Source organism: Balaenoptera musculus, chromosome 14, assembly GCF_009873245.2.
Source record: "Balaenoptera musculus isolate JJ_BM4_2016_0621 chromosome 14, mBalMus1.pri.v3, whole genome shotgun sequence".
Classification (NCBI taxonomy): Eukaryota; Metazoa; Chordata; class Mammalia; order Artiodactyla; family Balaenopteridae; genus Balaenoptera; species Balaenoptera musculus.
Genome location: NC_045798.1, coordinates 51929427 through 51955320, shown reverse-complemented (window position 1 = coordinate 51955320; position 25894 = coordinate 51929427). Strand labels below are relative to the sequence as shown.

The 25894-nt window shown below is 44.8% G+C and overlaps 1 protein-coding gene across 5 annotated transcripts in view; it reads right to left on the bottom strand.

The window, feature by feature from the left end:
- FHOD3 (formin homology 2 domain containing 3) overlaps positions 1-25894 on the bottom strand; it is a 491767-nt gene that overhangs the window by 190205 nt on the left and 275668 nt on the right. For all 5 annotated transcript variants that reach the window (XM_036822951.1, XM_036822949.1, XM_036822950.1 and 2 more), the window contains exons 6-7: positions 21040-21134; positions 4252-4363 (exon numbers count right to left, since the gene is read on the bottom strand). In XM_036822951.1, the coding sequence (XP_036678846.1) occupies positions 4252-4363; positions 21040-21134 (207 nt within the window). The remainder of the gene's footprint in view (positions 1-4251; positions 4364-21039; positions 21135-25894) is intronic.

Sequence of the window (25894 nt, the reverse complement as noted above, 5' to 3'; positions counted from 1 at the left end):
GGAACTTCTTCAAAAGCAGTGCTGAACCAAATTAGCAGGACTCAAGATTTATGACTGAAATTTCAAAATAAGTTACCCAGTCTGTAGGGAACAAAATAAGTGCCGCCCCCTGTGTCTGAGAGGCAAACTCATACAGTCAGAGGGAGGGACACCCCGCCCAGGGGAGCAGAGGGTTCTCGACCAGTTTCCTGTTGATCACCACAGCGAAGGTCCCCAGGAAAGGAAGTCTCTGATGATAGCAAAATGACAAAGCAAGGCCCTCCCGTGGGCTTCCACGAGTGCTTACTGCCTTTCTCTCTTCCTGCCTGGCCCCATCCACTAGGAAGAGAAACTGACTTGAAGATGCACGCAAAACAGTTGCCCCTGGGACTTCCCTGCTGGTCCAGTGGTAAAGAATCCGCCTTCCAATGCAGGGGACGCGGGTTAGATCTCTGGGCAGGGAACTAAGATCCCACACGTCGCAGGGCAACTAAGCCCGCACGCCACAACTACTGAGCTTGCGCGCCTCAACTAGAGAGACCGTGTGCCGCAAATTACAGAGCCCACACGCTCTGGAGCCTGTGCGCCATAACTAGAGAGAGAAAAAAAACCTGCACGCCACCATTAGAGAGAAGCCCGCGTGCCGCAATGAAAGATCCCGCATGCCTCAATGAAGATCCCGCATGCCACAACCAAGACCCCGTGCAGCCAAAAATAAATAAATAAATAAATAAATAATCTTTAAAAAAAAAAAAAAGAGTCTGCCCCTGCAGTATGCGCAGACAGGTGTGACACTGAGCCATGCCCTAGAGACTAACTCCAATCCACCATTTCATTCTAGCCCCTGAACCAAAGTGGCAATTGCCGGGATCAAGTAGGGCCCGTTTACTTTTCATTAATTCATACATATTTATTAGTCTCTATGAAACACCTAGATCTCTCAGCTTTTATTGCTGCTCCCTAACGGGCCCACTCTTGGCCTGACAGCAAATTGTCCATCCATGCTCACAAATGAACACTTCTGGTTAACCCACGTGTGGGATGTGGGATGTTTATAAAGCAACCAGAGGAACTTGTTCTCAGACAACTTCATTTGCTGTAGGTGGCAGTAATTTTTGAGGCCTTGTAGCTCATTTGTTGATTTTCTTTGCTGATTCTTTAAATTTAACAGTTTTCATCATCCAAATGAATTCCTTTCTACTAAAAAAGTCTATAACATGCCCATTCTCCACCCTATCCCCCCCAAAATGAGTCTAAAGCCACCTTGAGGAGTCAAATTTATGGCTTATTTATAAACTTGTGTGGAAATGGACGTACTCGGCTGGCCCTCAGTCACCTCTGGCACATGTGTCTACTTGCTGGTCCAGCTGAGAGGGGACTGGAGAGCGAGAGCAGCTTCTAACCTTGCCAGGTGGAAACACACCTGCGAGTCAGGCTGCTCCCAGCAGAAGAGCATGACCTATTCAGTGGTCCAATTCCAGCACAGGGTTCAGGAACAATTTTACTAGCAGTAAAAGAGGATGATGTTATATGTATATGTTGTAAAATCATGGCCAAGACCACACATGTCATAGAGAAACATGGGAATGAACCACACGTGATAAGCTATGGCTGAGTTTTTCCATCAGTGTGGTTCCTTTCTGTTCTCAGCCACTAGTGCTCAGCAGACAGATGACAGCACTTGCCAGAAGCTTAAGAAATTTTATAGGCAAAAATCGTGACGTTGAAAAAACAACCCCTTGGCCGTTTTGATTTTATATTTTTACAAATTGGGAGAAGATGGCCATTGTTTTGTCTTGGGGGATAGAGTATAGCTGAGAGCCTCTTACTGGGTCTGCAGGTAGAGTCTTGGGGGTGGAGTGCCCTCGGGATCACTCCTCTACCTCCACAACATGCCCTCCATGAAACGTGCCGTCCGAGGAAGGAAACTATGAGCTCCCAACCCAATGAAGCCAAAGGAGAACCTCAAGGTCACAAGAAGGTTGTCCCCTCTAACATGGCTCCCATGACAAGGGCCCATGGGTTACCTGAAATTTAGGACAGGAAAATGAAGAGTCCGCTAATTGTCCTAAAGCAACCCCCAGGGTTGGAGGATGGAGTATGAATCTTCCAAGGACAGATGAAAGGATTGGCCTCACTCTCTCCCCAAGTACCCACCTTTGGCCTTAGGCCTCATTGACTGGCCCTGGGAAAGCCCAGCCTGGCTTCTGAGCCATTGAGAGCCTTCATTAGGATTCTCAGGGAGTCCCATTGATCTGCTCTTGAGGCCATGAGGGTCTTCACGCTCGTGCTTCAGATGGCAACAGGCTGTGGCAGAAAGAAACCCGCCCCTGTCTGGGATCCACTTTCCAGACTCACAGCCCCCAACCACACACTAGGGACTGCCTCTGTGATACACCTACACACGGGCCTGGAGTCCCCTCCAGCCTGCAATCCACCGTGCTGGGGACTGAGGTCTGCCTGCGTGTTTGTGGGGAAAGTGCAGGAGCCCAGCTCATGGTCCTGGATGGCTTTCATTAACTTATATTCAAACTTTCAAAGTAACTAGTAAGCTGCTTTCTTTCATCTTTGGATTCAGCCCTGGATGTGGGTCTCTGAGCAATGCTAAGTCAGAGACACAAGTGGTTTGAATCAAAGAGGGCTATTTAGGCCTCTCATTCCTTTTTGACAGTTGTCCCTCAGCTGACTTGTTCATAAACATGTGTGTGCACATGCAGAGACACACACACACACATACACAAAACCATACATCAATATGTTAACAACAATTCTCTCTGGCGAGATTAGAGGTGATTTTTTACGGTCTCTTTTACATTGTTTTTTCCAAATTTTCTACAGAGTGTTACTGTTATAAAAAGAAAAAAGTTAATGTTATCACGTTTTTCTTCTTATTAGAGTCTTTGTGGGGATGATAATGTTAATAAAAATGTCCTACTGAGGAGCAAAACTGAAATATTTTTAAAAGAACAAAACAGGGCTTCCCTGGTGGCGCAGTGGTTGAGAATCTGCCTGCTAATGCAGGGGACACGGGTTCGAGCCCTGGTCTGGGAGGATCCCACATGCCGCGGAGCAGCTGGGCCCGTGAGCCACAACTACTGAGCCTGCGCGTCTGGAGCCTGTGCCCCGCAACGGGAGGGGCCGCGATAGTGAAAGGCCCGCGCACCGCGATGAAGAGCGGTTCCCGCACCGCGATGAAGAGTGGCCCCCGCTTGCCGCAACTAGAGAAAGCCCTCGCACGAACCGAAGACCCAACACAGCCAAAAATAAATAAATAAATAAATAAATAAATAAAGTAGCTATAAAAAAAGAAAAGAACATTATCTTTAAAAAAAAAAAAAAAGAACAAAACAAAACAAAAAACCCCATTTTAGCCTCAGGCTTCACAGTATTATAGGAGCCACAGCCTGCTTTACAGTAAACCAAATCCAAAGCTCATTCGTCATCAAGTGTGTACAGCAGGCCTGCCTGCTGTGGGCCAGCCAGGTGCTGGGACACCAAGAAGAGACAGACACCCTGCCCTTGAGCAGGCACACACTCATGGGAGACGGGCAATGACAACAGCACAGCAGAGAATAGGGACGCGTGAGGGCTTTGAGAGCATATGCCCGTCTGATCCAAGATAGGGAGGGTGTGGTGCAGGCCGGGTAGGAGGCGGGGGTGACGGGTGGGTAGGGGCTAGATGGCGAAGGGTCAGGTCCTAATCCTGTGGGCACCGGGAAGCCACTGGCGGGCTTTAGATGGAAAACGATGTGGCCAAATTTGTGCTTCAGAAGAATCCTCCAACAGCAGAGGCGGGGGTGGGCATGCCAGGGAAGGGAGAACATTCAGGGAGGCAAGGGATGCCAGGTGAGGGACGGTGAGGGTGTGGGATGCAGGGAAGCGAGAACATTCAGGGAACATCTAGGGGTCAGAGCCAACAAAGCAGGTGTGAGGGGAAGAGAGGAAGGAGTGAGAGTGATCCCAGCAGGATGGGAAAAGAGGATAAGGAACTGGTTCTGTGTGTTCAGTCGTGGAGGCTGAAGACAGAGCATAAAGATAAGCTGGGGTCTGACCTGTCCTGGGTTAGCCCAGGAGTGCTTTCCTTTCACTGTTCCCTCCCTAACCTAATCTTTGTACCCTTAACTATCTTAAAATATATGCTTCCTGCGGTGGGAAGTCCACACAAAGGGAATTCTGTTCATTCTTGATTCTGTTTTGAACATGTAAAAAGTGGAAGCCTTCTTAACATTAGGCACTTGTACTTCGATGACATAGTAGGGAGGGGCCACTCACCCCTTTTTGTGTCCACAGCAGAGACGGCCTGAATCAGAAGAGGTGCATTGGACTCCGAGTACTCCACAAAGACCAGCAGCAGCTTCAGGGCTGTCTTCACCACCAGGCGGAACTGCAGAGAAAAGATACAACCATCGTGTAGCTGCAGACACGGCGGGGATGCCTGAAAGCTTCGTCCTAACAGCAGCTGGCACCCAGCCCCTCTTCTCAGCAATTACACAGATTCCTTCACTGGACGCCTCAGAAGGCAGGCGTTAGTATTGTCTCCATTGCACAGGTCAGCAGACTGAGGCACAGAGTCCCCTGCCCAAGATTGCACAGCCAGAAATAGAACCAGAATTGAACGCAAGGTCTTTGGCCCCAGAGCTCACACCAATGGTGTCTCAACAAACGAGGTAACAGCTGCTGGGTTAGTTATTTCATTTTACCCAGACTAGATCATTCTGAAGTAGAACAATCGATTCTCATTTTTCTGGTGAGGAAGCAGGCACAGCAGGTTAACTGACTTGTCCATGGTCACAATAGGTCACCTGAACCAAGTCCTGGTCCTTAAACCTGCAGAGAGGGCTGCCTGGGGCCTCGCCCCACAGTCCTGGGCCCAGAGCACTGCACTCACGAGGAGCCACACGTAGCCCAGGGGCCCCCCTTCACGCGCGCGGGCCGAGGGTCACTCACCCAGAGAAATTCCCCAACCTCCCAACCGATGCTGCCGCAGATCCCTAACTCAGCTCAGCAGCTGGGGGACTGTGGCAGCCCGGGGGGTTCCAGCTCAGCTCCCTGCCCGTTCCCGCAGGTGCTGCAGCTGCTACCTTCACCCACAGTCTCCTTTCCTGCACCCCACTTCCTTCCACAACCTCCTTCTCAAGGAACTCACACACCAACTTCCTCCTGGAAATGGGTTCAAATCTTGCTTCTAAGAAACAGCAAACCTGCCTCGGGGCTGCTCCTCCCACCCCCAGCAGGTGGCTGGGCAGTGCCCCGCCCCCCACCAGCAGAAAGCGCTTTCTAGGGGACAGGGGCCGATCTGCATCGTGTCTGAAGGGCCTGGAACTACACCTGGCACAGAATGGGCTCAGCCATGTTTGCTCGCTGGATGAACGGATCAGGTAAGGACCAGCCAATCAGCCCACGCCCCCTCGCCCCACCCCCGTGGCCGTGGAGAATCGGCTCCAGGCTCTCCACTCACTCTGCAGAGGAGAAAGGCCGAGTGCCCCGGCAGGCATCAGCTCACGTCGAATTATTAGGGGCATGTGTACGCGTTAGGGGAGAACTGGAGCCCTGCACCCGCCGCGGGAAACAGCGGGAAACCGCCACCCACCCCAGTCATTTCTCCAAATACATGCACCTCCCTCTACCCTTTGCCCCTTCTCCTCTGTCATACTTCCCTAGTGAGCCAGCTGGCTTTTCCTTAATTCCACATCTCTCTCCAGCCAGTGCCGTGGTTCCCAGCTCCCCTTTATAGGAAAACATTTCAAAAGAGTTGCCACCCTCCCGGGCTCCCCTTCCTCACTTCCCACGGACTGGTCAATCCAAGCTGACAGCGTTTCTATCTCCACCGCGCAGGTTAAATTACTCTTGTCAAGGTTGCCGATGACCTCCGTGTTGGTCACTGGTTACTCTTCTGTGCTCACTTTGGCTCAGCCCTCAGCAGCACGTGACACAATCAGCTGCTCCCTCCAGAAGCAATTTCCTCTCGCCATGGCCGACCGCAGTCTCCCACCTGGATGGCTACTGTTTTGCTGGCTCCTTCTGAAGAGCTCAACCTCCAGGTGTGGGAAGGCCTCAGAGCTCACGGCTCCCCCTGCTCCCTTGCCGTGCACTCTCTCTAGGCGAGTTGATCCAGGCTCTTAGTTTTAAGTCCCATCTCTGACTCCGTGCTCTCCAGGCCTGGCCCCTGACATCGCCACTCGAATGCTGACCGGCCCTCAAATTCAATACGGCCCAAAGAGAACTCCTGATTTGCACTCATGCCCATTCCATCCCACCGACCACTGCCAGCACGTTCCTTCCACAGTCGCCACCTCAGGACGAGGCCCCGCCATCCACTGAGTGCAAGCGGGAGTCACCCTGCTCTTCTCCCACCCAATCCTACGATGACTCCGTCGTCCAGGGCTGTCAGCGGCTGTCCTTGCCTGACTCCATCCACATCACCATCTCCCTGTCCACCATGAGAGCCTCCGAAGTACTTCTGGGCTTGTCACCATGAAGTCCATTCTCCAGACTGCAGCCAGAGTGACCCGGGCACTCTCAACCCTCTACTCGCTCCGCGTCACATTCAGGGTGGAATCCACCCCTGTGGGCTTTATGTCTCTGCCAAGCTCTCTGACCTCATCTCCTGTCACTCTCCCTCTGCCCAGGGAGCTTCCACTAGCCACCTTTCTTTAGTCATGTGACCATGCGCTTTTCACATACTGAAGCTTGTGCATGACTCAGTCTTCTCATTGGCTATTCCCTAACCAGTCACCACAGGACTGGCCTTTCCTTATCCTCCAGGTCTGAGAAATTTCCCGTCATGGGAAGTGCCTTCCTGACTACTTCATCTAAAGGAGCCCCCTGGTCACTCACATCACCCTGTTCTATTTTCTTCACATCCTTTATCATGACCTGAAATCGCTACATACAAGTTTGTTCACCTGATATTCCTCTGTTGCCCCCGACTAGAGCAGAAGTTACCTGGTGGCAGAGATGCTATTTTATTTGACACACAGGAGACAGCGTCTGCCCCGAGGAACTACTGGGTCGGTATTGCACACGAAGGGCAGGCCGGCGCGCCCTTCTCACCGCGGTTTGCTCTGCACACCCAGCCGCTAATGTTTGTGTAGCCAGCCTCGTACCCCCCACTCCACGCCCCGACAACTTCACGGAGGACAACCAGCCTACTGGGCTTCTGTCCTCACAGCGACATCCTTATCGCAGTGGGACCTGAGTTCTTGGGAGGGCTCTGAACTCTTCAGAACGTTTTCACCTTCCTAACCTGAATCCCACATTCTCTGCTCTCCCTGACTGAGAACAGACTAAATTCCAGAGTATTTTCCTCAGCAACTACAAGGTTGGGGGCAGGAGGGGAAGGCATGGCATGATGAACTGTGCTATCTTTGTACGTTGAGAGCTGAAAAAAATTTCTTCAAGTAAATAAAACAACCCAGCAAGCCCAGGCTTGGCGCCCTCCTCAGTGGGTGCACTATTATTATGTGGTTTCAGCCTCCTCAGTGCCTTCGTGGGAAAGAAGCTGGTTGCTGCCCAGCCCACTCCCCCATCAGCTGGTCTCAGCAGGACCCCCTTCTGGGCATCTCTGTGGTCACGGGGCCTTGGCCGGCATGGTCCCAGGGACCCACTCTCCCATATGAGGCTCTCTAAGTAAGAAACCACTGACTGTTTTCTCAGGGAGCCTTCTTTCTCTATTAGTCTCAACATGCCTATTCATGTCATCTTCTCCTTTGCAATAAAGGCTCTGTTTAGAGATCTTTTGGCACTGTTATTTTACTTTTTAAAAATCCCTAAACTCTTCTGATTCATGATTTTAGGTTTCTACGAATTTGGCTTCTACTGAGTCTAAGTGGACGTTTATTTATGTTTGGAAGACTTACTATGTGAAATTAATCACAAACACATTAGATAGTTAAACTACTTTAGAGAAAGAGCATTAGCACGTTAATTTTATGGAAATGAATGGTACTAATTGCAAGCATGTCCCAACTAACCATCAAAATACATCCGGCAGGACTCCTCCTGATAAATACCTCACTAACATTACTGCACAGACTTGAAAGTAATAAAAGTACCTGACTTCAAAAGATTTCTACATCAAACCCTTATTTTTCCAGAATTCACTTAATTTGATGCCCTCCAGAACCTGGACAGCTATCAAAACCCTCCAAAACCTTGGAATAGCCACAATGGAGGCCACACAGCCACTCCTCCAAGTCCAAACACGCTGTTCATCTCAAAGCTCTTAAAAATCCACACCTGGTGCCACAGCACTTCCCCTAAGACACATGCTAACAGGAGTGGCCACTGAGCTTCCCGACCTGCTGAGAAGAGGCAAACCAGAGGCCAGTGATGGGTAAGGAGAGGCAGGCCCACTGTGGCAGCAGGAGCAAGGACCGCAAATGAGGGGGCGGGAGCAAGCGGCTCGGATGCCAGCACACACTCTACTGCGTGGCTCAGACACTGAAGGTTTCTCAAAGGGCAGTGACACTCCCATGACATTTTCATCTCTGCCTGGCGCTCCTTCATGTTCTAATGAGGGGTTTCACTGCAATGACTCACAGGCTCACACACCGGCCTATCCATCTAGCACTGAGGGAAAATCAGTAAGAATAGATTCTCATTCTTATGGAGCATCAATCGCTTGGGAAGGCAAAGCAATCGCTTGGGAAGACAAAGCAACTGGTCACAAAACAGTTAAAACACGGCAACACGGAGTCAGCCTCAGAAGCAGTGGCTCTAAGACCAACCAGATGCTGGGGTAGTAGGTTCCCCACATCCAGAGGTTCTGAGTGGCCCTTGCTAAGGCTATTGCAGAAGGAAGTCAGAACCCGGATGGGGGTGAGCTGGCTGAGCCCATTTAAAGTCCCTCCGAATCCCAAGAGGCTCTGCTTCTTCTTTCAATGTCTTGAGTGCCTTCCAGATGCCCAGCACCCAGCGAGGTTCCCTGAGGGAGTCAGGAAGCTGTAGCCCTGCCTTTAAGGAGATGGTCCTCCTGCTGCGGAGAGAGGACTCAGGACACCTCCATACCACACAACTGAGAGCGTTACCGTGTTAGGGGCCCTCGGAGCCAGGCTGCTGAGAACAGGGAGCGCTTCCCAGAGCAGGGCCCTTGCAGTGGGGAGAAGAGACAGTTGGACAGGCTCAGGGCTGATCCAGCCGCCCTTCGGGGCTTCCATGGGGCGGAAGAGCCGTGTGACAACCTGTGGGTTCCTGCTAACACAAATAAGCCCTCTTTTTTAGGGTTGGAGGAAACACACTGGGGGTCGAGATTCAGCCTTTGGGCTACACATTACCTACTTTTTATATACAGTCGACCCTTGAATAACCCTTTGAACTGCACAGGTCCACTTATATGCAGATTTTTTTCAAAAGTAAGTACTACAATATTACATGATCCGTGGCTGGTTGAATCCACAGGTGCAGAACAATGGATACAGAACCGAGGATACAGAGGAACCACAAATACGGAGAGCTGACTGTAATTCATATATGGATTTTTGACTCCTGGGAGGGTCTGTGTCCCTAACCTCTGTGTAATTTAAAGTTCAACTATAATTACATTCTAGGAAAAACTAGTACTGTAGTCTATTTTAGCGCTGTCCATTATAATAAATTATGCTTTATATTGCTTTAAAACATGCAGCTAAATCACAGTATATAACAGGAATCTGAGACAACCCCTTTGCACAAGGACAAGCACATGCAGCCAGCACTGAGCTGTGCTTCTCACACGTATGAGCCTTCCTCTTGGCTGCAGCTGTCATTCTCACTCTCTGCTCGTACACAGCGTAAAATAGGAGCCATGAGGCTTCAGAGGAACAAGGATGCCTGATGACCCAGGGATGCAGCACTTGTCAGGTCAAGCCTCAGTCAGGGACCGAGCTTCCATGAACAACTGCATGAACAACTCGGGACTCCAGCGTCACCTCCGTGTCAGGGAGGCAGGGACTGAGAGAAGGAGGATGGTGTCCGCACAGTACTTGGCTGATTTTTGGCTTTGGGTTTTTTTTAATTTTCCGGGTCAACCCACAGGGAGGGCGTGGAGTCAGCCTGTACAGAACCCAGGAGTCTAGGTTTTGGATAAAATGTAACCACCAGGGATTCCCTGGTGGTGCAGTGGTTGAGAGTCAGCCTGCTAATGCGAGGGACATGGGTTCGAGCCCTGGTCTGGGAGGATCCCACATGCCGCGGAGCGACTGGGCCCGTGAGCCACAATTACTGAGCCTGCGCGTCTGGAGCCTGTGCTCCGCAACAAGAGAGGCCACGATAGTGAGAGGCCCGCGCACCGCGATGAAGAGTGGCCCCCGCTTGCCGCAACTAGAGAAAGCCCTAGCACAGAAACAAAGACCCAACATAGGAATCAATCAATCAATCAATAAATACATCTTTAAAAAAAAAAATGTAACCACCAAATGTGTGGAAAAGGAATAAAAGGCAGCTTCTCAATAATTCTGCACTTAAAAGCAAACCGGAACTCCCTTCATGTTTTATTGTACTTAGAGAAAACCAACAACTACACTTAGCAGGTCAAATATGCTGCTTGTTAGGTAGAAATAAAAGTATTCCCCGAAATCTCCAAATTCCTACTCCTCTTCTAAAATTCAGCAACCATAAAAAGAAAATAATTTCCAAACCTCAGGATTTAAATTACAAAGGGGGTTAGAAAGACATGCTTCATTCTATTTGTTTCATTTTCCACTAAAAAAGAATAAATATGTTATAAGAGGGGATGCTGGTTATTAAAACTGAATTAGAAATTGTAAGGTTAACTGGATCCACAAAGCTTTGCCACATTGTTTACAAGCTTACCAGAACTAAGAATATACTAAATATTTTAACAACAACAAAAAATTCAAGTGACTTAAGATACTTATCTTTAAGAACTTCTCTTAAACATATACTTAAGCTCAGAATTCCTAAGCGAAAAGCTCAGAATGGGCCCGAAAGCTTTTGTAACTGGTTATCAAACAGATACCTTGGACTCCAAATCTTTCCCCTTCTGTGATGTTGTCTGCAAAATGAGGTGGATCTTATCAGAAATAAAGTATGGGCCCAAATATATTCCCTGAGTCCAGAATTCTGAGCTGTAGCTTTCAGGTTTCTGTGGGGGAGGGGTGAACACACTAAGGTTGGCACATCTGCCAGGACAGGAAGTCACCTGCCTCAAACCCTGATGGCCGACCTGTTTATGACCCAGTGCAATTTGCAGAAAGGGAACCAACTTGGTGATTAACGGAGTAGCCAAGTGTGAGGCTGGTAACCCCTTAAGTTTTTACTAGTCAGTGGTAGGAAATCTTACAGAATGTAAAATACAGAAGACTATTCAAAAATAATTCAAATAAATGTCAAGATGGTAAATAATGCTACAAATGAACATGTTCTATTGAGATAAAATTCTGGGATTTAGCTGGAGGTTTCTTTAAAGAATAATGACTAAAAGTGGACAAGACCAGAAAACATCCACTGTGCTAACTTTCCCTTAGGATACTCAATGTAACTATGAAGAGTTAGTTGATAACAGGTAACATAAATCCACTGTTGTTAACTAAGCACTACCGAAAACCCTGCACTGAAATACTGCCTGAAGGAACACCTTGAGAGTATCTGCAAAATGAAGGGGGGAATCAACCAGGGTGGGGACTTTTCCCATGAGTGATATCTCCATCTTCAGATGCAAAATCTCCTGGTCTAGGAGGCTATGTGACTTGTCACGTAGCTAATTTCTGGAGGAAATCAAAGAAAAACCAGGCCTATCTGATTCTTTCTACTATACTACAGGGAACCCCATCTTTCCCTCTGGTGCAAAAACATAAGCCTTGGGGGAATGTGGCACATATCCTTCTCCAAGGAATAACCAAAGTTAAAGAACTTTCTCATATAAATAGCCAGCTCTGGAAACATGACAGTGGACAACAAGCAAACCTCAGGAATGGTGAATGTGCTATTGGCAAGAGTTCGGCAGTCAGCTCACATCTCCTTGGATGGCTGGAGAAGGGTGGGCAGGTGAGTACTGGCAGGTGGAGAGAGGCTGCAGGGATGCGGGTTGGCGGTGCTGGCAGAGGCAGACCTGAGCTGGTAGGGCTATTCCCAGTGAAATAGTAAGCTGCTGTTCTGGTTTATCGATAAGCCTCTGGAGAGTTGTGGTTCCTTCCACATATCAGCTCCCTGAACTAGATCATCTCAGAGTGGATTGAAGAAACTGCTGTTCCAGCTTTGTGGCTGGAGACCCAACCTGGACCATGGGGTCCCCTCAACCTGCTGGCTCGTTTAAGGTCTGGCTTGAACCTCTGGCCTCTCCCTCTTCCCAAACAATGACTAGTAAAACTTCCTTTTTTTTTCCTTCCACTGAGATTATCCGCATATGGGGGCATCCAAGAGATCAAATCAGTGAGAATTAGTTTTCTGGGTGTACGGAGCCAAATAACCAGCAAAAGAGCAATAGCTATAAAGAAGAGGCTGGCTCTTTGCACCCATAATATCTCTGACACAAATATTACTTGAACCTGCCATTACAACTTGTGGAATTTAAAAAATCTTACCTAATGAAGTATTGATAAACATGGAAAAAATTGAAACATAACCTCATTCACTAAATATGTCTTCATGAAGAAACAAAGAAGCTCTATAGTACATAATTAGAAACAATTTGGTTTTACAATATGAGAAAAATCAAATAAATTATAGTACACTTGTATGATTAAATATTACATAGGCATTAAATGTTATGTTTTTGAAATGCCATAATAATACAGGAAAATGCTTATAATATATTTAGAGTTAACTACGTAAGAACATTTCAAAGAAAAAAAGTACAAAGAAACGTACAAAGTTAACAATCTTTATATCTATACAGTAGCATTTCAGGTGATTTTTACTTTATTTTTTGTATTTCTAAAGTTTTATACAAAGAGAATATATTACTCTTACAATCATAAAAAAATCAGTAAAAGTTTTAAAAGGTTATTTTTTAATATCAAGATTTCATATTACACCAATAAACTTTAGCTGTTTTTTCTTCAATCTGTTATCATTAACTGCATCATGAAATTAGTTTTAATCCAAATTTCTATTAATAAAATACACATTAATTCAAGTAATTTGGAAAGATTAAACATAAAAATCTGATAGAATTCATTGCCTGAGTAGATCTCATGGTATTTTATTTATAGTGTTTTTAAATATACAAAATTGAACCTCTGGCTTCTACTCAGAAAGCTACAAAGAGTGTTGCCCCAAACCTAACAAGAAAAAAGGCCAAATAATCATTAAAATCAAATTCTCTTGAATCCACTAGAGAGATGGGATTTCAGGGCAACCACATAGCATGAAATCTAAAAAGGGACAGTTTTTCTTCCACCAAGAAAAGGTGGGACACAGCAATGGCCCATCTAAGTAGAGCAGAGAAGGAAGATGGAGCCACCATACCGAGCAACAAGTCAAACTCAGATCATAGTTTTAGCAAATGGCCAAGGATAGACTATCATGAGAGTATGGGGTACCCCTGGGAACTACAGACACAAAGGGATTCAGCATCCACTCACAGCCGCTATCCAATGACCTCCACGGCACCACGAGGAAGATCGGGGCAGGGGTGGAGACCTAAGAAAGTCTCCGCATGGTGCAGGCTGGGGGACGCACAACCAGATAATGGGAACAGCAGCACTCACCCCACAGGAGGAGGGAGCAACCACCATACCACCTGGACAGGCAGGAAACTACGCCCTGAGCCTTCTCCTCTGTGAGACAAAAGCCGTAAGCCACAGGGAAGGACAGCAAATCTTGTTGCCCCTGATGCACAGGTGGCGTAGGAGAAGGGAAAAGAATAAGACTCTGTGCTGCTGGGGCAGGGGCAGGAAACCATCCTCAGCACAGAACTTTAGAGGTCCCCTACTACCGAGGGAGGTACAGGATCACTGAGATAGCCCCACCCCCAAGACCCAGGCACATTGATGCTTCTGAAGACCAACGTCGAAAACAAAGATGATGGAGAAAGTCCAGTCCAGGAAGTGTCACTGGTGCTTATCGCTAGCGGGGGGGACAGGAGCACGGAGAGAGACCCCCTCTGAGGCTCAGACGCATAAAAAAGGTCTAAAGCTGACAGTGAAAAAGGAACTTTGAGAAAAACCCTTTGGCAAACCAGTCCTCACCTCAAGCACAAGATAATACCTTAAGGAACTTGAAAACTGGTGGTGCAGGAACATACCAGAGCAACAGCAAAACCCAAACCCTGCTCCCCTCGAGAGCAGACTGACAACCTCTCTAATAGCCTAGCGTTAGAGGCTTGTCCATTTATAGGCATAAGTACTACCTACCTCAGTCTATACTGTCCTATACATGATACCAAGCTTTCAACCAAAAATTACAAGATGTACAAAAAAGCAGGAAAGCCCCAACTCCCCACCCCTGCTGTCAAGAAATGAAGCCATCAACCGAACCAGACTTAGACTTGATTCAATACTGGAACTATAAAATTCACAATGATTAATACGTTAAAGACTAGTGGAAAAGGTACACAACTTGCATAAGCAGATACATTTCAGCAGAGAGAAACTATAAGAAAGATTCAAATGGAAATGCTGGAAATAAAAAGCATTAAAGGAGATGAAGATTGTGTCCAGAAGTTCATCAGGAAGACTCAACACAGCGGAACACAGAATCAGTTTCCTTGATGATAAGTCAGTAGAAATTGCCCAAATGAAACACAGAAGCAAAAAGAGTGAATAGAAGTTTTACCCATGCAAGACATATTTTGGACGAATGTATCATGAGCACTTAGAAAAGAGAGGGAAACACCCGGGACCAGCAGTTTCCAGGTGAACAGGTCCTGGCAAGCTGAGTGCATCTCTTTTTTTTTTTAAACAGGAGGTGGTGGACAAGTGGAAAAAGAGTTTTTAGCTTACAACACTGAGCACTTAGGTGCAGGTACAATGTTCAGTGTTTTACATATTCTTCATTATTATTATCCTCATTTTATAAATTATTATCTCCATTTTATAGAAAAAAAATAATCTACCCAAAGGATCACACAGGTTGTCTGACCCTAAAGCTCCACCCTTACCACCAGATGCAGCCTACCTTGTGAACTCAATGAAGAAACGAGGCTGGATGATCATAGAGTTAGGTGCCTTCCCACTAATTGCACTAAGATGGCCCCAATGCCCTAACTGATCAGTGCTGACCTGCAGGCAGCACTGGCTTACACATTCCTTGCCTCTGTCGACATTTTGGTCAATGACACAGAAACTCTGCTTATTCAATTTACGTTAAATAAAACTAAGATTAAGAGTTAACGTGATGAATGGGCAAAGCAAAGTTCAAAAGTATATTGAGGCTGGAACTCTGGCCTGAAATCAATGGGAAAAAAAAAATGCAAAGTTCTGCACTTAGGTGTAAAACAATCACAGAGATGCAGAATGGAAGAAACTGGCAAATGTGGATGAGTGGGGAAAAAAAACAAAAACAAAAAAAATCTGGGAGGTATACTGAATTACAAGTTTGATTTGGGCCAGCACCCAGGGCTGCTGCTGAAATCAGAGGTAGGATTTGTGGAAGGGTGACACTGTATTCCAGGAGCCTACCATATTACTATTCTTTGTACTGGACAGACAGAAAAATTAGTAACCCATATGATGAGGAATTGCAAACTACATGCCTAAGGACTATCTGTGGAAACCATCGAGTTTAGTTTGGACAGAGTGGCATGATAACTGCCTTTAAATACTCAAAGAGCATCCATGGGGAAGTGAGTGTGTGTTGTTCCAGAAAGCAGTGCACAGCGTTTGGTTAATTACAGAGAGGCCGAGGTGGGTCCCAATAAGGAAGGCTTTCCCTCAATTCCAGTGTCTAGCAATGGCTGTTGCGGGGAAATGGCACTCTCTCTGCCGGAGTATCAGGAATGTGGCTGGTGAATGTCAGGAACACCTTGAACAAGACTTCGCCATCTCTTCAAGGCTAGGATTCTATTTTACATTATGTAACTCAAAAAGCACTTCAGTGAATCTTCAGATAATTCTGCTGAGTGAAAAAAAGCCAGCTCCAAAAGGTTACATGCTGTGTACACTACCATTTATATAACACTCTTGAAATCACAAAAGTGTAGAAATGAAGAACAGATTAATGGTTGCCAGGGATTTAGGTGGGGTTGGGAATAGGAGGGAAGTGATATTAGGGCTCCTGCTGGTGATGGATATATTCTGTCTCTTGACTGTACCAAAATCTCAATCTTCTGGTTTGCGATATTGTAGTACAGTATTGCGTGATGTGGCCTTTGGAGAAAACTGGGTGGAGATTACACAGGATCTCTATGTATTATTTCTAACAATTATATCTGAATCTACAATTATCAATTATCTCAAAATAAAAAGTTTAACCAAAAAAAAAATTAAAAAGAGCTTCAGATCTCACCCACATGTAGGTCATCTCAGTGGACCACACTGGCAGTGACATGCCAACGACCATGACCAAAGGGCTCACGGAAGGTCCTCTCCTCCACAACCAGCCAGCACTTCCTGGAGCACCTAGCACCCTGGACACACCTGCTTAGCTCTCCTGGGAGACACTGCCTTCATCTCACAACCAGTATGTCAAAGCTTTCCTGCTAATGAACCCCAATATCCAACTTTTCTACTCCTGCCAGAGGCAATGATGTATTTCTAGCTGCCCAGATTCAAAACTATGACCCTAGCTTTGATTCTTGATTTTGTTTTTCTACATGCAGAAACCCAATCCTAGGAAGCTATTCCTCAAAATGTCTCCAAATTTTCATCGTTCCGTTTCTGCTGTAATTCTTAGCCAGGCCTCACCACCTCAGAGATTTGATACTGTGCTAGCCCCCCAGCTTCCCATTCCTGTCAACTTCTCCCCAATCCACACACCTCCATCCTACACACTGCACGTTACTTCTCATCATTCTACCATCCTAACGAAACTTTGAGCAGTGTTCCCAGTGTGTGTGTGTGTGTGTGTGTGTGTGTGTGTTTGGGGGGGGGTAGGGAGAAGAGGGAGCATGGCTCTCTAGGGTGTGTAAGAGAGTATGTGTGTGTGTGTGTGTGCGTGTAAAAGGGGGCTGTGGCCAGAGCTCCCCTAGACTCAGGTTTAGCAACTAGGCTACATGGGAGTCGGGACGCAGGGCCATCCCCACACAGTACAAAGAAAGTCTGGAGATCTGTGATCAGCAACCTCGGGCGCAGCTGGAAGAATGAGCTTCAGAGGGGCAGACAGAAAAATGCAGAAACAGCAACACAGAATGGGCGGATTTCGTGATGACACCAGGAGGTCATGAAACCCACAAGGAGGTGGACAACCCCTGGGGCCTCCCCATGGCCAGAAGGGGATCCATACGGATACAGAGAGGCAGACTCTCTGTGTGAGGGTGACGAAAGGCTGTACTGTACAAGCTGAATCACCTTACCCCAATTAATGAGACTTCCAGATACACTAAAAGAAAAAAAATCCATACTGTGTGGAAAGCCACGGGATGAGCATCTGCTTCTTACCTCTGACTGGGAAGTTTAAAGACGGATTTTTGTAAATAGAATGAAACATGTTATTGAAAACACTTTTTCTTTCTTTTAAAAAGTAATTTTTTGGCTGCAAATGTAACATTTTCTCTGTCTATAAGACTCAAATATCTGCAAATATTGCATAATGGCCCTCTGGCAGACTCACATCTTGTTGCCTTTCATGGAAGGAAAATGAAGAACTAGGAAAATAGAATGACAAGGTTTCTCTAACCCAGGATTCCATCATCAACTCTGTGCCTGTTTAAGGTGAAAACAACAGGACCTCATGGTTCCTGTTCTTCAGGTTCTGAGAAATCTTCATCAAAAGAAAACCCTGGGGCTTCCCTGGTGGCGCAGTGGTTGAGAATCTGCCTGGCAACGCAGGGAACACGGGTTCGAGCCCTGGTCTGGGAAGATCCCACGTGCCGCGGAGCAGCTGGGCCCGTGAGCCACAACTACTGAGCCTGCGCGTCTGGAGCCTGTGCTCCGCAACAAGAGAGGCCGCGACAGTGAGAGGCCCGCGCACCGCGATGAAGAGTGGCCCCCGCTTGCCACACTAGAGAAAGCCCTCGCACAGAAACGAAGACCCAACACAGCCATAAATAAATCAAAAATAAATAAATAAACACTTCGGCAGGATGTCACTCCATTTCTGACCTCCTCCAATGTCATTTAAAAAAAAAAAGAAAACCCTAGGACTCCTGGCGTTCCTGATTTCTTAATTTAATTTGAACCAGGAAAACCACTGTGGCTGTACTGACCAATCTGAATGTTGAAGGAGGGGCCCGAGGCTTCCTTCTCAAAAGCTAAGGGTCTCATGTTGGTGCATCCATTCGTCCTTGCAGATTCCTCACTGTCCAGTCATGGGGGTGAGGGGGAGTGTTGAGACCACCATACCGGTTTTGTAAAGACAAGTGATCTCATTAGAACTGCACTGAAGACAAACTCGGTAGCTGCTACCCCTGCTGACTTTCAGCCACTAGCCTGGACGCGAGCACCCCCTGCAGGGTCAGGCGAGACCTTCCTCCGACATCACAGAGTGGACACGGGCTGCGAGCATCACCCACGGTCTCCTTTCTAACAATGCCATAAGCTCCAAGGCTTAGGTTGACCCTTGGCTCTATTTTCCTTTCCTCAGGGTGACTAGCCTGGTATTGAACACAAGAGCGCTGGAGACTATTGTGGACCTTCCTTCTGGAAAATGAAAGATGGAGAAAGAAACCAGCACTGATTTGATGCTGATGCCCCAAGTGGCTGGGGAGGAGGCTGGGGAGACAGAGGCCCCAAGCAGAGATGCCCAAGGTCCCAAACGCTGTGTGTGCTACACAGGGAAAGAAGCGGGGGAAGCATAATTCCTACAAACTCATTCTTGAGGACTTTTAATTTTGTGATTTCTCCGTGGTATTTAGAAGTCAATAAGGATGTCCCTGTGTATCCCTTCTCCTTGCAGGATGATTCCAAAGAAAAACTGACAGGATGTTGTTGCAACACTGAAGGCTCTGAGCCTTCCTCCCATCTACTGAGCGGACAGAGGCACTTCTGTTAGGCCCACTTCCTTTTTCTCATCTCCTCTTTTTCTTCCTAGCCCATGGTCTCTCCTCTTATCCTTTCCCCTCTCTCTCTTCTCTTCTTCCTGCTTTTGCCATCCTCTCTCCCCTCCCACTCCCACCACCGGGACCTTGCTCTCCCTCTATTCCCTTCCTGGTGATGAGCTAAAAGATTGTCACTTTTCCTATCACAAGCATAGCTGCTAGGTTTTATTCCCTTTTGGAAATAGGGCTGTTTGTTGGTGTTTTATCATGACCATAATAAAGTCAGTTTTCATTGCAAACTCTCCCATCTCCCTAGCTTTTGGGGTCCTCGAGACCATGTAGAAAGCACAGAGGAGGGAGCAGCTTCCAAATGAACATGAAAGTTAGGGAAGGCTCCCAGCAGAAGGACAGAAAAATCAGAAAACACTGAAACAGGATATGAGATATACATCTTCCCTCAGCCTGGCTAAATCAGCCTATTAGGCCCAGCGTTCCACTCAGCTTGTAAGGTCACCTACAGCAGTTTGTAAATAGAGCCATATCCATTTTCCATAGAAAACAGAGCCAAATTTTTAAAAAGAGGAACAGATTTTCAGTCTCCTAAGAGAAACCATGGTTGTTTCTATTATAAAACGGGACTGGGGGGATTCTATCATCAATAATACTGGGAAAAGGAAAATTGAGAGGAAGATGTAAGGGCAACCAAGGACCTGGGGACCCAGTGGGTATTGCACACCAAAGCCATCCAGAGGGGAAAGGCCCTCCCACACACACAAGGGCACCATCACCAAGTCTGGAAGGAAGATACCACCTCAACTAGACCTATTCTTGTCATAAAGTCAAATCAAGGCTGAGTACTCCTGAAATACAGCAGGGTCCTTAGGAAGCAGGTACTTTGAGAAGCAAAGCCAAGGGATGTGACTCATTGCTTAGAGCATGGCGCTGGTGCCTGCCAGCCTTGGCAGGCTCGCCCAACTTGGGGTGGTAGTGAACATAAGGATGGAGAAGCCTGGGATGACCACAGGTTCTGCAGGGACCCCTGGGAAGCTACGTTGATTCTGTGACCTAAGCCAGGCTGACATTCCCCACCCAGGCCCTCGATACCCTCCCTGCCTGACCCCGTTGCCTCCTCTAGTCACCGTGGTCTCTGCCATGGTGCCTCACCCCACAAGCTGACCATACTTCAGCCTGGGTTCAGTAGCATCTGCTCAGGACAGGATCCCTTCTTACTTCCTCCAAATCCACCCCGCCCCGCCCCCAGCCAGGTACCTCCCGGTCCCACCTGAATCCAGAGAAGACCACACCACAGCTTCACTCAGCTTCCAGCGCCCCTTGGGTACCAGGGTGGATCTTCCTCCTTAAGGCAGCACCCCCAGAGTGTGGGCACTCACAGCCAAGGCACGGCCAGCCAGACGTGGGCCAAGATCCGGGGGGGAAATTAGATAGGTTCTCATAACCAAGCACTATTTCCTCAACTACAAAATGGGGATAGCATTATTTACCTTAGAGTGGTCTTATGTGGATTAAAGGCAATAATGCTTGAAAAGCACCTACTATGGTGCCTGGTGCCTAGATAAATTGTTAATAAATGTTGGTCACTTTTATAATTGATGGCAGAGTTGAAAGGCAATCTCAAATTCATTCATCTATATATAGGAATATGCATATACATATGTATAACTTATAAGTATGTACTTAAGTAACTGAAAGTATTAAACATGAAATACAGCAGGTAATATTAATACTCTATCCATGGCATAATGTTTTAATTAAACATTAAAAACCAGAGGTGCCAAAAGCATTTGATTAATGCTTAAAAGGAAAAAATAAAAATACATTAAAAATTCATAAGCTCTTTGCAATTTGAGTTTTTTTTTTTTTTTTTAATCTATAAAACAGTAGTCCTTATTTGTACTGTGACAGGGCAGGAACAAAGCCGAATAGGACTTCTTTCTGCAAAACCATCTCAGAGAGGGTAACAGGGTAAAAAGATAGGCGTATAATATGCAAACTGAATAAAATGTTCAATCATAACCTTCTCTTACCTTTGACCCAATGAGCGTGTACAGCCACTGAATGGTTTCATTGTGGTTTATTACTCCATTCATCCCATCCACATACAACATAATCTGGCCCAAAGCTACAGAAGAGAAGAGAAAAAGAAGCAAGGAGACGTTATGGTTTATATGTAAATATAATCTCCAATGATCATAATGTCAAGTGAGATTTTCACACTTTAAGTACACTGTATGTTAAGAACCAAATCTGCAGAGAACCCCTGAGCTCTGAAATTAGCGCAATCTCATTGCAGAAAGTGTTGATCACTCCAGAAGAAATAAGGGTTATCCTGGAGTCTGGAAGATGCAATTAAGGCACCAAATCCAGTGATTGTTGTTTCTCTGTGCCTTGATGTATAAACGCATGTTTTTACGTTTCTATATCTGTATGCAGTCCCAGACGAGGCAGAGATATCCATGAGATGGTGTCTGGGTCGTGGCCTCCCGCTGGGGCCAAGAGGGTGCGTGAAGTTCCTAAAGGCAACTTGTCTGGTGCCCCAGCCTATGGTCAGGCAGGTCCCAGACGCTATGGAACCATTTTGAGCCAATACAATTTGAACCCTTAAGATAAGGGATAAATATGTATTTAAATATTATTTGTAATCCTTTTAAAGACTTTCAGGTTTTAAAATGTCAGAAATCATGAAAAAAAGAGGGTGGGGGTGGGGAGGGGGAATGGGGAGATTAGTGTTTAATGGGGACAGAGTTTCAGCTTAGGAAGGTGAAAAATTCTGGAGATGGATGATGGTGAGAGTTGAACAACAATGTGAATGTACTTAGTGCCACTGAGTACATTTAAATATGGTTAAAATAGTATGTTTTATATTATGTGACTTTTACTGCAATACAAAAATTTTTTAAAAAAGAAATCATAAAAAAAATTGTTGATATCAAGTCCTAAATTCTTAGTTAAGAAAAATATAGTCACCACAGATTGTCATTATTCACCAAAAGAACCCAAAACAAAACAAAACAAAAAAAAACAAGCCACGTTATTACTTTTTTAAAAAACAAATATTAACTCTATTTTTTCAGTTCCCTTGGTATCAAAATAATTTGGATTCTAGAATATGAATAAACAGAAGTTACATACTCTAAGTAAGTAGGCTTCCTTGAATCAGGTCTGACCTCTTAAATCTTACTGCAGCCATAATTAATTGGCATGGCATTGGCATTTTTAGGTAACAGTTTTTTTTTCTGGTAATATTAGGATATCTTAATTTAGAAAACTGACAACAAGAGGTGTAAAGTGAAAATAATTCATAATCTCATAATTTAAAGAATTATTCTTAACATGTTGATATGTTTTCTTACATTCTTTCTTTTATGCTTTACACACACACATACACACAACTTTATACATAGGTTGTAGGAACAGTCCAGATAAAATGGTGATGATTGAAAAGAGCAAAGCACAAAATAGTGAGTGTACACTAATTCCAAGCATACAAATATATGTGTTATGTTAGAAAACTCATTATTATACTATCCAACAAAAGATCAAATGACAAAACCACATAATCATTCTGAGAAAAAGTATGCTCCTAAATATGTAAAAACTCAAAATTTTTTTTGTATTTATTTTATTTATTTTTTAACATCTTTATTGGAGTATAATTGCTTTACAATGGTGTGTTAGTTTCTACTGTATAACAAAGTGAATCAGCTATACATAAACATATATCCCCATATCTCCTCTCTCTTGCGTCTCCCTCCCACCCTCCCTATCCCACCCCTCTAGGTGGACACAAAGCACAGAGCTGATCTCCCTGTGCTATGTGGCTGCTTCCCACTAGCTATCTGTTTTACATTTGGTAGTGTATATAAGTCCATGCCACTCTCTCACTTCGTCCCAGCTTACCCTTCCCCCTCCCCGTGGCCTCAAGTCCATTCTCAATATGACTGCATCTTTATTCCTGTCCTGCCCTTAGGTTCTTCAGAACCTTTTTTTTTTTTTAGATTCCATATATATGTGTTAGCATACGGTATTTGTTTTTCTCTTTCTGACTTACTTCACTCTGTATGACAGTCTCTAGGTCCATCCACCTCACTACAAATAACTCAATTTTGTTTCTTTTTATGGCTGAGTAATATTCCATTGTATATATGTGCCACATCTTCTTTATCCATTCATCTTTCGATGGACACTTAGGTTGCTTCCATGGCCTGGCTATTGTAAATAGTGCTGCAATGAACATTAGGGTACATGTATCTTTTTGAATTATGGTTTTCTCAGGGTATATGCCCAGCAGTGGGATTGCTGGGTCGTATGGTAGTTCTATTTTTAAGGAACCTCCATACTGTTCTCCATAGCGGCTGTATCAATTTACATTCCCACCAACAGTGCAAGAGGGTTCCCTTTACTCCACACCCTCTCCAGCACGTATTGTTTGTAGATTTTTTGATGATGGCCATTCTGACTGGTGTGAGGTGATACCTCATTACAGTTTTGATTTGCATTTCTCTAATGATTAGTGATGTTGAGCATCCTTTCATTTGTTTGTTGGCAATCTGCATATCTTCTTTGGAGAATTGTCTGTTTAGATCTTCTGCCCATTTTTGGATTGGGTTGCTTTTTTGATATTGAGCTGTATGAGCTGCCTGTATATTTTGGAGATTAATCCTTTGTCAGTTGCTTCATTTGCAAATATTTTCTCCCATTCAGAGGGCTGTCTTTTCGTCTTGTTTATGGTTTCCTTTGCTGTGCAAAGCTTTTGTTTCAATAGGTCCCATTTGTTTATTTTTGTTTTTACTTCCATTTCTCTAGGAGGTGGGTCAAAAAGGATCTTGCTGTGACTTATGTCATAGAGTATTCTGCCTATGTTTTCCTCTAAGACTTTTATAGTGTCTGGCCTTACATTTAGGTCTTTAATCTATTTTGAGTTTATTTTTGTGTATGGTGTTAGGGAGTTTTCTAATTTCATTCTTTACATGTAGCTGTCCAGTTTTCCCAGCACCACTTATTGAAGAGGCTGTCTTTTCTCCACTGTATATTCTTGCATCCTTTATCAAAGATAAGGTGACCATATGTGCGTGGGTTTATCTCTGGGCTTTCTATCCTGTTCCATTGATCTATATTTCTGTTTTTGTGCCAGTACCATACTGTCTTGATTACTGTAGCTTTGTAGTATAGTCTGAAGTCAGGGAGCCTGATACCTCCAGCTCCGTTTTTCTTTCTCAAGATTGCTTTGGCTGTTTGGGTTCTTTTGCGTTTCCATACTATTTGTGAAATTTTTTGTTCTAGTTCTGTGAAAAATGCCATTGGTAGTTTGATAGGGATTGCATTGAATCTGTAGATTGCTTTGGGTAGTATAGTCATTTTCACAATGTTGATTCTTCCAATCCAGGAACATGGTATATCTCTCCATCTGTTTGTATCATCTTTAATTTCTTTCATCAGTGTCTTATAGTTTTCTGCATACAGGTCTTTTGTCTCCTTACGTAGGTTTATTCCTAAGTATTTTATTCTTTTTGTTGCAATGGTAAATGGGAGTGTTTCCTTAATTTCTCTTTCAGATTTTTCATCATTAGTGTATAGGAATGCAAGAGATTTCTGTGCATTAATTTTATTTCCTGCTACTTTACCAGATTCATTGATTAGCTCTAGTAGTTTTCTGGTAGCATCTTTGGGATTCTCTACTTATAGTATCGTGTCATCTGCAAACAGTGACAGTTTTACTTCTTCTTTTCTGATTTGGATTCCTTTTATTTCTTTTTCTTCTCTGATTACTGTGGCTACAACTTCCAAAACTATGTTGAATAATAGTGGTGAGATTGGGCAACCTTGTCTTGTTCCTGATCTTAGTGGAAATGGTTTCAGTTTTTCACCATTGAAAATGATGTTGGCTGTGGGTTTGTCATATATGGCCTTTACTATGTTGGGGTAAGTTCCCTCTATGCCTACTTTCTGGAGAGTTTTTATCATAAATGGGTGTTGAATTTTGTCGAAAGCTTTTTCTGCATCTATTGAGATGATCATATGGTTCTTCTCCTTCAATTTGTTAATATGGTTTATCACATTGATTGATTTGTGTATACTGAAGAATCCTTGCATTCCTGGGATAAAGCCCACTTGATCATGGTGTATGATCCTTTTAATGTGCTGTTGGATTCTATTTGCTAGCATTTTGTTGACGATTTTTGCATCTATGTTAATCAGTCATATTGGTCTGTAGTTTCATTTTTTTGTGACATCTTTGTCTGGTTTTGGGATCAGGGTGATGGTGGCCTTGTAGAATGAGTTTGGGAGTGTTCCTCCGTCTGCTATATTTTGGAAGTAAAAACTCAAAATTTTAAACAATTAATTGAGCATATCCTTGACACAATAAACTGTACCTTTTTGAAAATAACAGTTTCATATTCTATTTAGTGGTGAAACACTGGAGATACTCCTATTAAAATCAGAAATAATTTTAAAATGATGCTCATTAATCCCATGATTATTTAATACCATGCTACAGAGTTTCAAGGAAATTTAACAAGACGTGAAAAATAATTAAAGGTATGATGTTTAGAAATGAATACATAATACTGTCATTATTTGCAAGAAATATTATAGACCCAATAAAAAACTCATCTACAGAATTTATAATGAAGAGATCACAATTGTAACCACTTTCTCATCTTAATGAGAAATAAGTATGTAACATACAAAGAAAATCAAAGTTTGATATAAAAATATAATACTAGACAAATGATATGACAGCAAATATGATAAAGGCTTAAATGATTTATTGTATAAACAATTCATACAAGTTGATAAGAAAATACTAAATGCCAATAGAAAAAAAGTAAAAGCATTTCATAAGAGAGATGACAAGCTGGTTTACAGTAACAAAGTTGT